This window comes from Pituophis catenifer, unplaced genomic scaffold (genome assembly GCF_029215685.1).
Source record: "Pituophis catenifer annectens isolate HBS135680 unplaced genomic scaffold, rPitCat1.0.hap2 SCAF_3, whole genome shotgun sequence".
In the NCBI taxonomy this organism is placed as follows: Eukaryota; Metazoa; Chordata; class Lepidosauria; order Squamata; family Colubridae; genus Pituophis; species Pituophis catenifer.
In genome coordinates, this window is record NW_027256883.1 from 1,685,001 (window position 1) to 1,697,401 (window position 12,401).

The following is a 12,401-nucleotide window of genomic DNA, read 5'->3' on the forward strand; positions in this document are numbered from 1 at the left end:
TTTCCATCCATTGTTTCTCGTCTTCTGGTGCTTTGGAGAATAATTTGACCCTCTCGTCTTTGGGGCAGCCCCTCAAATACTGGAAGATTGCTATCATGCCACCTCTAATTCTTCTTTTTTTTAACTTCCACATTGGTTGGAGTTACCAAGACAACGTACGCTTTTCTTTTAATACCGACCCCAACTCATTTCGGTTTAATTCGGTGCTAATTAGATACGCCATTAGCATAGCGGAGGCAATAACAGGAGTCAGCAGATGAGGCTAATGGATTCAGAAGAGGTCCAAGCACCCTCGAGGGCTGGAACGGAGCCGGCATCTTTTCCCGACCCCGAATCTGCCACTTGGCTGGTTCTCGTTTTACCCTGGAGGTCTCCATTAACATTTAGCTCTGAAGCTGACAATGTCAAGAGGCCTCATTACGTGATTTGAATTCCTTCTGAACTGGAGGAGAAACATATTTTGGAGGGAAACAGTCTCTGGAACTCAGAGGGCCAGGTAGTCCCTGATTTACAACAGTTCATTTAATGACCATTCAAAGTTACAGTGCAAGGGCATTGAAACACGTGACTTAGGACCGTTTTTCACACTTACGACCGTTGCAGCCTCCCCATGGTCACGTGATCAAAATTCAGGCTCTTGGCAACTGATTCACATTTACGACGGTTGCAGCGTCCGGGGGGGGCACGTGACAAGCACAATCAACGGGGAAGCAAAGATTCACTTAGTGTTACTAACTTAACAACTGAAGCTGTTCACTTAATAACTCTGGCAAGTAAGGTCGTAAAATGAGGCAAAACTCACTTAACAACGGTCTCACTTAGCAATGGGAATTTTGGGCTCGGTTATGCTCCTAAATTGAGGACTACCTGTATAGAAGGGCTTTGAATAAGTAGCGCCTACACAGGTCTTTCTTGCAGAGGAAACTACCAGTTGTAGTACTAGAAGCAGGATAAGAAGAGTGTCAACGCATTTGAACTTGGGGGTGTTAGAGAAGATTCCCGAGGGGACCATGGACAACCAGGAAAACAAACTAATGGACCATTGAAGAAATCAAACCTGTGGCGCAATATTGGAAGAAGGAAGAATTACCTACTATTGAAGAATGGACATTAAAAGTAGCCAATCTGGCGGAGATGGCTAAAATTTCTGCATATTTGAAGGACCGTTCGAATGAAAGATATGTACTGGAATGGAAAAGATGGACTGACTATATACAAAACAAATATGGGACTAAAAAGTTGCAAATAGCTTACGAATGAAATATTCAGATGATTTCTTTTTCTTCTATTTTGATATCTTAGTATCTATGGCGGAGTTAAAGAGTAAGGGGAAGTTAAGAGTTTATAGTTAGTTTGCTTATGTTAGATTATGTTTGTTAAATGCAATACCCTGTATTTTGCTCTGGGAAGCCGGGGGGGGGGGGGGGAGAGGGGAAGGGGTGGGGGAAGGGGGGGAATTTGTTTGTAAAATATTTTAAAACTTTTCAATAAAAAAAAAAAGAAATCAAACCAGAGTTTTCACTCAAGTTACAAATGACCTCGTTCACATGATCCTACTTTGGACATGTGATATGAATGCTGGGAAAGGTGGAAAGAAAGAGAAGGGAGGGAGGGAGGAAGGAGGAGGAGGAAGAAGAAGAAGGAGAAGAGGGAGGAGGAAGGAAGAGGAGGAGAAGGAGAAGGAGAAGAACAAGGAGAAGGAGGAGGAGGAAGAGGGGAAAGGAAGATGAGAGGAGGAGAAGGAGGAGGAAAAACAGGAAGAGGAAGAGGACATGGAGGAGAAGGAGAAAGAGAAGAAGAAGGAGAAGAAGAAGGAGAAGGAGAAGAAGTAATCAGCATCAAGAGGGATGGACTCAGTTACAGTGGGAATGGGGCACCATTGGAAGTCTTGAATGGCCAGGTTGAGGACCAATCGTCATGGAGAAAATCTATCTATATGTTTGCTAGGAGTCAACGTGGGTTTGAAGACACAATCAATCACTCAGTCAATCATTGAATGGAAAGACCCGGCTCTTTTGAGAAGGTTCTAACATTGGTCAAGGCACGAGGAAAACGCAGGAGACAGCCAGCAGCAAAGAGGGGGGACTCAGTTATGGTGGCAACGCCTGAAAGACCACATTAGGACTGCATTGGGGAAAATCTACCTCTGTAACTGATAATACTAACAAACGACAATCAATCAATCAATCAATCAATCAATCAATCAACCATGGTACTATAACTGACCAGGTGTCAGTGCTGCCTCTGATCAATCCCTAGGAAAGAAAACCCTTGACTCCGTAGATTTAGAGAAAAGGTTCTTTTACTAAGAAAGAACTGAATGCAGCAAAAGTCAGGCAAGGCCTGAAGCAAACGCATGCGAAAAGACAAATTGAAAATAGCCCCCAAGCCCACCCCACCCCCCAAATAGTCAGGCTAACATAGCCCAATCATCGGCCAGGAAGACGTTTTGAGAACATCTCTGGTCCAGGTGCTCTAGACTGCCATCGTGAATGCCATGGCCTTGAAGATGTTAAACGGCTGAAGATGGCTTGATCCCACAGTTTTGGTTAAATTTAATTGATTTTAATTGGGTTGTTTTAAATTGCGGCCAAAAATATTTAATTATTTTTAAACTGTTTTTAAATTTTGTATGTTCTGCTTTATTCTGGCTGTTCACCGCCCTGAGTCCTGCTGGAGAAGGGCGGTATAGAAATTAAAACAAATAAATAAATAAATAAATAAACAACCCAAACTGGCCTCTGTTGAGTCCAAGCCTCCCCGTTGCTTCTCAGCAATTCCACATTCACACCACTTGCACACTTCCCCATTCCAATGTCCATTGTTCCCTCCCTCCCCGTTTCCATGGCAGCAAGATGAAGGAAAGTGAAGATGGTCAGACTGACACCCGGTTTCCATACTTGATGGACAAGTGGCTGAGGGAGGATCCACTCCTTGTCGGAGAACCATTGTCCCAGTTGGGAGGAGGGATCAGCTTGGATTCACTATGTAAACATAGGAGGCAAGGTCTGACTGCCCCATCCCACCCCATTGCCTTATCTAGTCTTTTCCAGGCCAGATTTGCCAGCTTCCTATATTATTGACAGTGAACAATAAAGAAGCAGCAGACAAAAGAAGCCAATGCAATCCTAAATTGCATTAACAGAGGGATTCAATCAAGATCACGTCAGGAACTAATACCACTCTAGGAGGTTTTGGTAAGACCACACCTAGAATACGGCACCGTTTTGCTCACCACAGTATAAAAAATACGTTGAGACTCTGGAAAGAGTGCAGAGAAGAGCAACAGAGATGATTAGAGGGCTGGAGGCTAAAACATATGAAGAACGGTTGCTGGAACTAGGCACGGCTAGTTTAGTGAAGAGAAGGGCCAGGGGAGACAGGATAGCATCTTCCAATATTTGAGGGGCTACCCCAAAGAAGAGGGAGTCAACCTATTTTCCAAAGCACCTGAAGTCAGGAGAAGAAGCAATGGATGGAAAGTAATCAAGAACAGAAGCAAACTAGAACTATGGTAAGGAGAATTTTCCTGACTGTGAGGAGAATCAACCAGTGGAACAGCTTGCCACCACAAGTTGTGGGTGTTTTATCGCTGGAAGCTTTCAAAAAGATATGGGACTGCCATCTGTCAGAAATGGTCTAGGGTCTCCTGCATGGGCAGGGGGTTGGACTAGATGACCTCCAAGGCTCCTTCCAACGCTTGTTATTTTGACTAGCTAATTTGAACTCTTTTTTCAATTCAATTCAGAATAGAGCTGAAAGGGACTTCAGAGATCTTCTAGTCCAATCGCCTGCCCAAGCAGGAGACCCTAGACCATTTCAGACAAGTGGCTGTCCAATTTCTTCTAAAAAAACCCTTCCACCTACAATTTCTGGTGGCAAGCTGTTCCTCTGGTAGATTCTCCTTACCATAGTTCTAATTTGCTGGTTAATTGTCCTCACTGCCAGGAAGTTTCTCCTTAATTCCAGGTTGCTTTTCTCCTTGATGAGTTTCCATCCATTGCTTCTTGTCCTGCCTTCTGGTGCTTTGGAAAATAAATTGACCCCCTCTTCTTTGTGGCAGCCCCTCAAATATTGGAATACTGTTATGTCCCCCCTCCCAAGTCCTTCTTTTCTCTAAACAGACCATACCGAAGATGTTGCAGTATCCCGGGTCACGTCAGTGGTGGGCTGCTGCCAGTTCGGACCGGTTTGGGCGAATTGGTAGTTGTGACCTGCAGGTGGGCCCGCCGTGCCTGACTGCCCGCCTGCAATCCCATCCTATATCACTGTTTTTGACCCCATACGCATGTGTGAAAGGCACATGTGAGCAAATTGCCATGTGTTTTGATGGTGTATGCTTGTGTGGATGGTGTGTGAGCGAATTGCCGTGTTTTGTGATGCCGCACACATGCCCGGATAGCGCACGCTCACATTTTTGGTGTTGGGTGAACCGGTTGTTACAGTATGTGACGTCCACCTCTGGGTCACGTGTGTTGGAAGAAATATCCATCTGGTTCAGTTCCAAGCTGGGAGAAAGGCACTGGAAACACGGAGGCTGATTGTTCGTGTGCAAGAACATGTATTCTATTGGCTGTTGTCGGATTCCTATGGGGTCATGTAGGGATCATAGCTGGCTCTATAGGCAAAAGAGGAAATGCCAATCCTAGGTGCTTGTCTGAGCTAATCTGGTCAGCCTCTGGCTTATTGTTTATCTGAGTTTCCGGGTGAAGGTTGGACTGCTCTGGGATGATGCAATGAAGGGACTTGTCTTCTGAAAGGGTGTTGGGCAATTCCTATTGTGGCTTAATGGTTTTTCGTCCTGTGTTGGATCTTGGGTGAGGGGCTGCTTCGAATCCCACCATTCTGCCTTTGTTTCAAAATATCCTGTCTTGAATGGATTTCTGCCTGCAGTATTTGCTTTGCTTATGAATAGAGCCATCTAGTTGGCTGCTTCTTTCAATAAGCTCTTTTTTTCTCCTTAAGTGCTGACATCTGCTGTGGGCTATTAAGGAAAAGTGGGGGCCGCTTTCTACCTCTAAAAAACATGTTTCTCCATTTCTCCCTTTGGGGAAACATAATATTCTGCCTTTTTAATAGTCCTCAAAATATTTCATTCTTCCAGGGGGGAAGGTTCCGCTTCCCACATGTGATTCCCCTTTTGCAACCTCCTGAGAAGCAAAGTCAATGGGGAAACCGGATTCGCTTAACAACCGCACGATTCACTTTTAACAACTGTAGTGATTCACTTAACAACCATGTCAAGAAAGGTCGTAAAACGGGGCAAAACCCACTTGTGTCACCTAGGAACAGAAAGGTTGGCCTCAACGGTGGTCATAAGTCGAGGACCACTTCCAATGCAGGCTTTCCCCTCCCCCACTTGCTTGGGGTCCCTTTCCCAGCCCTTCCCCTTTGCCCCTCCCCCCCTCAACCGGAAATGCCCTTTCCAGTCGAACAACCCGGTTACAGGGCGCATCCGGTTGACCTTATGACCCCGCCACCCTCGCCCCTCGGAGGGTCTTCCCTCCCCCTCCCCCCCATACCTGTCCCTGGTGGTCGACGTAGTAGAAGTACTCGCGGGTGCGCGGCGAGGGGCTCTGGCCTTGCTGGTAGAGAGGCTGCCCGGGCCCACGACGGATCCCCGGGCGCAGCAGGAAGCCTAGCCCGCCCCGCAACAGCCGCATCCCGGCTCCGGGCCGGCGGCAGAGAGGAGAACCCGGTGGGTAGGCCGGCCCCGTTCCACCGGAAGCGCCCTATGGGGGACCTTTCTGCCGACGGACGCGCTCCCCCGGCGCGCTGAGCCGGCAGGAAGGTTCCGTCTGCTGTGCGACCCCTGCTGGCCGAGACTGGAACGTCCCTCGCTTGGACAGCCCGAGAAGGGAGTTCCGTCCGCTTTGCTTCTACCGGCGAAGACCGCGTGAGTTGCCCCCCCCACCCCACCCCGCTGCTCTTGGGCGCCCCCAGTGGACGCCTGGAGGCCTTTGCACCTGGAGGGGCCTCTGGGCTAAGAGGGAGGAAAAGGCAGAGCCTGAAGAGGGGCACCCTGAGAGCAGGAAGAGGCTGCTGGGGCTGCTGCTCTTCCTCTCCTCCTCCTCCTCCTCCTCTTCCTCCTTATCCATGCACGTTTTCCTCCTCTTCCCCTCCTCTCCTCCTCTTCTTCCGTCTTTCTCTCCTCCTTCTCGTCTTCCTTCTCAATCTAGAGCAGTGTTTCTCAACCTTGGTAGCTTGAAGATGGGTGGACTTCAACTCCCAGAATCCCCCAGCCAGCGCTGCTGGCTGGGGGATTCTGGGAGTTAAAGTCCACCCATCTTCAAGCTACCAAGGTTGAGAAACACTGTTTTAGAGCATGCATCTTTTTTTTCTCTTCTACCGCCGCCACCTCTTCCTTCTCCTCCTTTCCCCTTTTTTCTTCTTCTTTCCTTCTCCTCCTCCTTCTCTGTCTTCCTCTCCTCCTCGTCCATTCTTCTTCTTGAGCAAGCAGGTTTTTCTTCTTCTACTGCCACCACCAATTCCTTCTCCTACCCCCTTTTCCTTCTGCATCTCTTCCTCCTCCTTTTCTTCCCCTTACCCTTTTTCTCCTCCTCCTCCCCTCCATTCCTCCTCCTCCTCCCTCCTTCTTCAGCTTCATCTGTTCTTCTACCACCACTTAAACCACTTCCTCCTCCTTCCCCCTTTTTCTTCTGCAGCTTCTCCAATTCCTCCTCCTCTCTCTTCTTGTCCTCCTCCTCCTCCTCCTCCTCAGCTTCATCTGTTCTTCTTCCACTATACCACTACTTCCTCCTCCTCCTCCTCTGTTTTTCTTTCTTCCCCTCTCTGAGTCCAGAAATTTCTCTTCCTTCTTATATATCTCTGTGTAGCCCACTCCCCCAGGAATACTCTCCAAAGAATCCCCAACTTACAACCATATATTTAGCCATTGTTCAAGGTTACATTGGCACTAAAAAGTGATTTACGACCAGTCTTTGCATTTATAGTAGATTCCTACAGTTTGCAAGTCTTATAGTTGCCAAGGATGGGCACCTCTGATCTACACCAAGAGGTGGCAGAGAAAAAGCTCTGTGTGTGAAACTGTCTATGGAGATTCTGAGTCATCCTTTGTCTCAAAGGTGCTTTTCTAAAAGGCAGCTGGGCAGTTTCTTTTCCTTGAGGAAGAAGAAAAGGATATTTAATTTTAATTTAATTTAATTTTAATTTAATTTGTATACCGCCCTTCTCCCAAAAGGGACTTCTCGTCGCTTCTCGTCCAAGAAGCTTCATCAACTTCACCATGAACCAATGAAGCTCCTTGGAGGAGAAGCGAAATGTCTTCTTCCACAAAGAAGAAAACATTCCCGTTGCCTTTTGAAAAACCACTTTGGAGATACCTGTGTGAAACTCCACTTCGGTTTCCCCCTCTTCAAAATGTACTTTTCAAAAGAACTGGGCTAAAATTTGAAAATAAGTTTTGGGGCCGCATTTCTCCATCGTGAAAAGTGAGAAGAGTTCTCTCGTTTGTCTTAGGCTGAGTTCATACTGCTTTTTTTTTCTTCTCCTGGTGCTATTATCTGTGTTTACTTCTTTTGCAAATTCTGTTGGTGTCAGCAAAAGTAGAAATTGTTTCACGCAAGACTGACAACGTTATCATTTCTCCCTGGCTTCCTCGTTTATTTTGGCTTTGGAGGTTTAATGTAGTAAAAGGGCTCTTAAATGGCTTTACATTTTATTTCAGAGTTACACTTGAAATAGGAACCCTTGGCCTGTAGCAGAAGGGATATTGGGGTCTCGGTCCCTTTGAATTCCTTCCCAGAGTTAATTATTATCTTTTTAATTACAGTCGACAATTATCCCAATGAATGTCGCACGAGAAAGAGCAGTTTAATGGGATTTTGCTGGGCTTGTCCTTTCCATGTGTGAAGCGTGTAGTTGAAGATAGAAAGTACATAAAATTTTTAATGCCTGCTAGCAATGCCATTCTGCTAACAAAAGTCATGAAAAAAAGGGAGAGAAGTACACAGTTCATGCCTGCAAAATTTATACATTTAACAACTTTTTAACCCAGGTCTTATATAGCAATCCACCCAAGTTGTGATAAAACTTTATTTGTTCCTTCACGGGTGGAGGAATTTGACCATTGGGGGAAAAATGGGTCTCTGGATCTTTTCTAGGAAAAACAAGATTTTTTTGGGCTGCTGCTAATGTCTGTTGCAGTTTTGGCTTCTCTGCCAAAGAAACTGAGGAAAAATTAAGGTGTCGAATCCTGTCTTTGTTTGCAAGCGTGTCCGACCTTGGCAACTTTAAGTTCAGTGGACTTCAACTTCCGTAATTTCTGTTTTACTTTTTTTTTTCTGTTTTACTATTATAAGCTGTTCAGAGTTAGCCCTACAGCGGGATGAGCGGCAAACAAATTTAATAAATAAATATAACAGAATAACAGAGTTGGAAGGGACCTTGGAGTTCTTCTGGTCCAACCCCCTGCTCAAGTAGATACCCTACTACACCGTTTTGGACAGATGGTTGTCCAGTGTCTTCTTAAAAACTTCCAGTGATGGAGCACCCACATTTTTTTTTCAATTCAATTCAGAATAGGAGCCTGAGTGGCGTAGGAGGCTAATGCCTCCTAAGGCAGCATTTAACATCCAGCTGCCTGCAATTACTGTGAGTTCAATTCTCCCCAGGCTCAAGGTCAACTCAGCCTTCCATCCTTTCTAAGGTAGGTAAAATGAGGACCCAGATTGTGGGGGCAATAAGCTGACTTTGTATAAATATACAAAAGGATGAAGGCTATTGCTTAACGCATTGTAAGCCGCCCTGAGTCTCCGGAGAAGGGCGGCATATAAATCAAATTTAATAATAATAATAATAATAATAATAATAATAATAATAATAATAATAATAGAGCTGGAAGGAACATTAGAGGTCTTCTGGTCCAATCCTCTGCTCAAGTAGGAAACCCTACACCATTTCAGATACGTGGTTGTCCAAAATCTTAAACACTTCTAGTGATGGAGCACTCATAACTTCTGAAGGGAAGCCATTCCACTGGTTAATTGTTCTCACTGTCAGGAAATTTCTCCTTAATTCTAGATTGGATCACTCCTTAATTAGTTTTCATCCATTGCTGTTTCTCCTGCCTTTAGGTGCTTCAGAGAATACGCTGACCCCCTCCTCTTTGGAGCATCCCCTCAAATACTGGAAGACTGCTCTCATGTCCCCACTAGTCCTTCTTTTCTCCAAACTCCGAATTCCTGCAAACGTTCTTCATATGTTTTAGCCTCCAGTCCCCTAATCTTCTTTGCTGCTCTTCTTTATGTTTATATCTTATATCCAAATATAAATAAATATGGGTTAGCATATGAATAAGGAAGCTGGTGGCCTGCCTGTCCAATTTTGAAATTCAGTCTCTGCTTTTTTTTCTTTTTTACTGTGGCTATGTTTTTTTTTAAACAGGAGTGCCTGCTAAATTCAGAAGAGCATGGAAGAGAGTCTTCCAACTTGACCTTTTGTTCTTTGGGCAACCATGTTGAAACGAGCTCTTAAATCCGAACCGGTTCCTGGATCTGCTTCTCCTCGTGATCCCTGTCGGGGAGACCCACGTCCAGATCCCCCTCTGAGCGCAGGGCAGCGGATTCTCCACGGATTCCTCCGGAGGGATGTTTTATTCAGCAGTGCTTTGTTAATCAGGCTGGGCCTGACGTTTTACGGGATCTACCAGGACAGAACAATGCTGGTGAAATACACAGACATCGATTATCAGGTTTTCACCGATGCTGCCAGATACGTCACGGAAGGAAAGTCCCCTTACCAGCGGGCCACGTACCGCTACACTCCCCTCCTGGCCTGGCTGTTAACCCCCAACATTTATGTCAGCGACTTGTTTGGCAAGATCCTTTTTGTGGCCGGGGATCTGGTGGCTGCCTTCCTGATCGACCAGATCTTGCTCCTCCGAGGACTGAAAAGCCAGACGGCTTGTGGGTGCGCTGCCTTCTGGCTGTTTAACCCGCTTCCCATGACGGTGTCCAGCCGAGGCAACGCTGAATCTCTCATTGCCAGCCTGGTTCTTGGCACCCTCTATTACCTGGCCAAGAGGCGGCTAGTGAAGGCGGCTGTGCTTTATGGTCTTGCCGTACATATGAAGATCTACCCCGTGACTTATGCGCTGCCTTTTGTTCTCTATTTGCAAAGCAACACAGGAGCGGAACTGGACAAACAGAAAAGGAAGGTAGCTTGCACCGGCTGCAGCCTCGGGCTGCCCTGGAGCTGGTTCACGTGGGACGTCCTGATTTTTGCCACCGTCTCTGGGGGCACCTTTGCCACCCTGGGTCTTGCTTTCTATGTCTACTACGGCTGGGAATTCCTGCAGCATACCTACCTCTACCATTTGCTGCGGAGAGACACTCGCCACAACTTCTCGCCCTACTTCTACCTGTTGTATTTGACAGCCGAGAGCTGCTGGAGTTTGGTGCTGGGACTGGCCGCCTTCCTGCCCCAGCTGCTGCTGCTTCTTGCCATCTCCTTCGTCTACCACCGAGACCTGGCTTTCTGCTGCTTCTTGCACACGGCAGTTTTTGTGAGCTTTAACAAAGTCTGCACCTCCCAATATTTCTTGTGGTACTTGTCCCTTCTCCCCCTGGTCCTGCCTTTCCTGCAGATGTCCTTGGGGCGGGGGGCAGTGTTGCTATCGCTGTGGCTCCTGGGGCAGGGTCTCTGGCTGCTCCCCGCTTATTTCCTGGAGTTTCAAGGGCAGAATACATTTCTGCTCCTCTGCCTGGCGGGTTTGGGGTTCCTCTCCATCAACTGCACGATCCTCGTTCAGATGATTTCTCACTACCGTCCAGAACAGGGCTCCGGAAAAATGAAGCAGCTGTAAGTCAGCTTGCTTCTTTAGGCTATGAAGTCACGTGGATCTGAGCAGCATCAGGTCGAACGAATCATCATCATTTAGCTACCCCATAATCCCTTGCGGGGTGGAGTCTGGACAACTAAATGGAGCTAGAGCGTTTACTGGCCAGCTGCTGTTCCTGTCGCCAGAGCGGAGTTTTTTCCCCAGCAGATATATTTTCATTGTGCCCAGAGAGAGAGAAATATCTGCCTCTACCTAGGACTGAACTTGCAGCCTCCTGACTGTGAGGCAAGAGTTCCACTTCTAGGCCACCACTCATCATGTCAAACGAATGAACGCAAGAAATAAAGTTGCTATGAAAAGAGGTAAGGGATGAATAGAATTGGAGGCAGGGCAGAGATGTTATTCCACAGTGGCAAAAGGATCAGTTCTCTCCAACGAACAAATTCGATTCAACATTTGATTCATGGAATAGAAGGTTTCTAAGGCTTTGGGGTTTTATAAATACTTTTTTCACAACCTCCGTCCACTCTGAATATATAATCTGTACGGATATAAGGAAAACAGAAAGTATTATATTAACAAGGCTGTTAAGATGAGAAGGGATGTATTGAACTGAAATGGATTGCTGAGATTTTATTTGGATTTGGCTGAAGCCTACGCTTGCAAATAAATGTTTTAAATATAAATTCTTGCATGGTAATGGTCTTTTAAGATTCAGAGTTATGTTTTAAAGGTATTCGGATGGACGCACATATTTTTATGCGTTGCGGGAGTGATTTCTTTGGAATTGGTGTGTGTTTGTGTGATTTTGTGTGTGGCATCATGAGTGTATGATGCAAAATTGAGTTGGCATCTCTGCATATAAATGCAGTCTTTCTCCCCTTTGGCAAGTTTAAGAGAAGTGGATTTCAACTCTCAGAATTCCCCAGCAAGCCAAGCGGTTGCTTTCGTGGTGTGGAAAGAATAACTTGGTCCTTAACACCAGTAAGACCAAGGAGCTTCTATAGTGGACTACAGAAGGAATAGATCAGACATCCAGCCCTTGCTTATCAATGGAGACCGAGTGGAGCAAGTGGCCAGTTTTAAGTTTCTGGGTGTTATCTTAAAAGAGGACCTGACTTGGGGGCACTCACATTGCAGCACTGGTCAAAAGGGCCCAGCAGAGAATATGCTATCTGAGACTTCTCAGGAAACAACAACTGAATGAAAAACTGCTAGTGACCTGCTACCGCTGCACCATTGAGAGTATTTTAACTTCCTGAACCTGCGCATGGTTTGCCAATTGCACAGTGGCAGAGAGGGTCAACATCATTGGCCAGAGGATCATTGATTGCTCTCTCCCCTCCTTTTTTTAAAAATTTGATTTATATGCCGCCCTTCTCCGGAGACTCAGGGCGGCTTACAATGCGTTAAGCAATAGCCTTCATAATTTTGTATATTTTATACAAAGTCAGCTTATTGCCCCCACAAACTGGGTCCTCATTTCACCTACCTTAGAAAGGATGGAAGGCTGAGTCAACCTTGAGCCTTGGAGAGATTCGAACTAGCAGTAATTGCAGGCAGCTGGTGTTAATCACAATGCTATCAGTCTGCTGAGCAC

General features: G+C 46.2%; 2 protein-coding genes across 2 annotated transcripts in view; one reads left to right on the forward strand and one right to left on the reverse strand.

Annotated features, from left to right (window-relative positions):
• The window catches only part of CUNH8orf82 (chromosome unknown C8orf82 homolog), a 15,182-nt gene extending 9,447 nt beyond the window's left edge, over nucleotides 1–5,735 (reverse strand). Inside the window, exon 1 of the mRNA XM_070941935.1 lies at nucleotides 5,523–5,735. Coding sequence (XP_070798036.1) covers nucleotides 5,523–5,663 — 141 coding nt within the window. The 5' untranslated portion in view covers nucleotides 5,664–5,735. The remainder of the gene's footprint in view (nucleotides 1–5,522) is intronic.
• A 146-nt stretch (nucleotides 5,736–5,881) lies between these two features.
• Nucleotides 5,882–11,487, forward strand: PIGM (phosphatidylinositol glycan anchor biosynthesis class M). Its single transcript, XM_070941936.1, has 2 exons — nucleotides 5,882–5,896; nucleotides 9,406–11,487. The coding sequence occupies exon 2, from the start codon at nucleotides 9,476–9,478 to the stop codon at nucleotides 10,823–10,825; it is 1,350 nt and encodes a 449-aa protein (XP_070798037.1). The 5' UTR covers nucleotides 5,882–5,896; nucleotides 9,406–9,475; the 3' UTR covers nucleotides 10,826–11,487.
• Nucleotides 11,488–12,401: the final 914 nt, after the last annotated feature.

Bases quoted from the DNA above. Each gene is read 5' to 3' on its own strand.
- PIGM (XM_070941936.1), top strand. From the start codon at position 9,476: ATGTTGAAACGAGCTCTTAAATCCGAACCGGTTCCTGGATCTGCTTCT.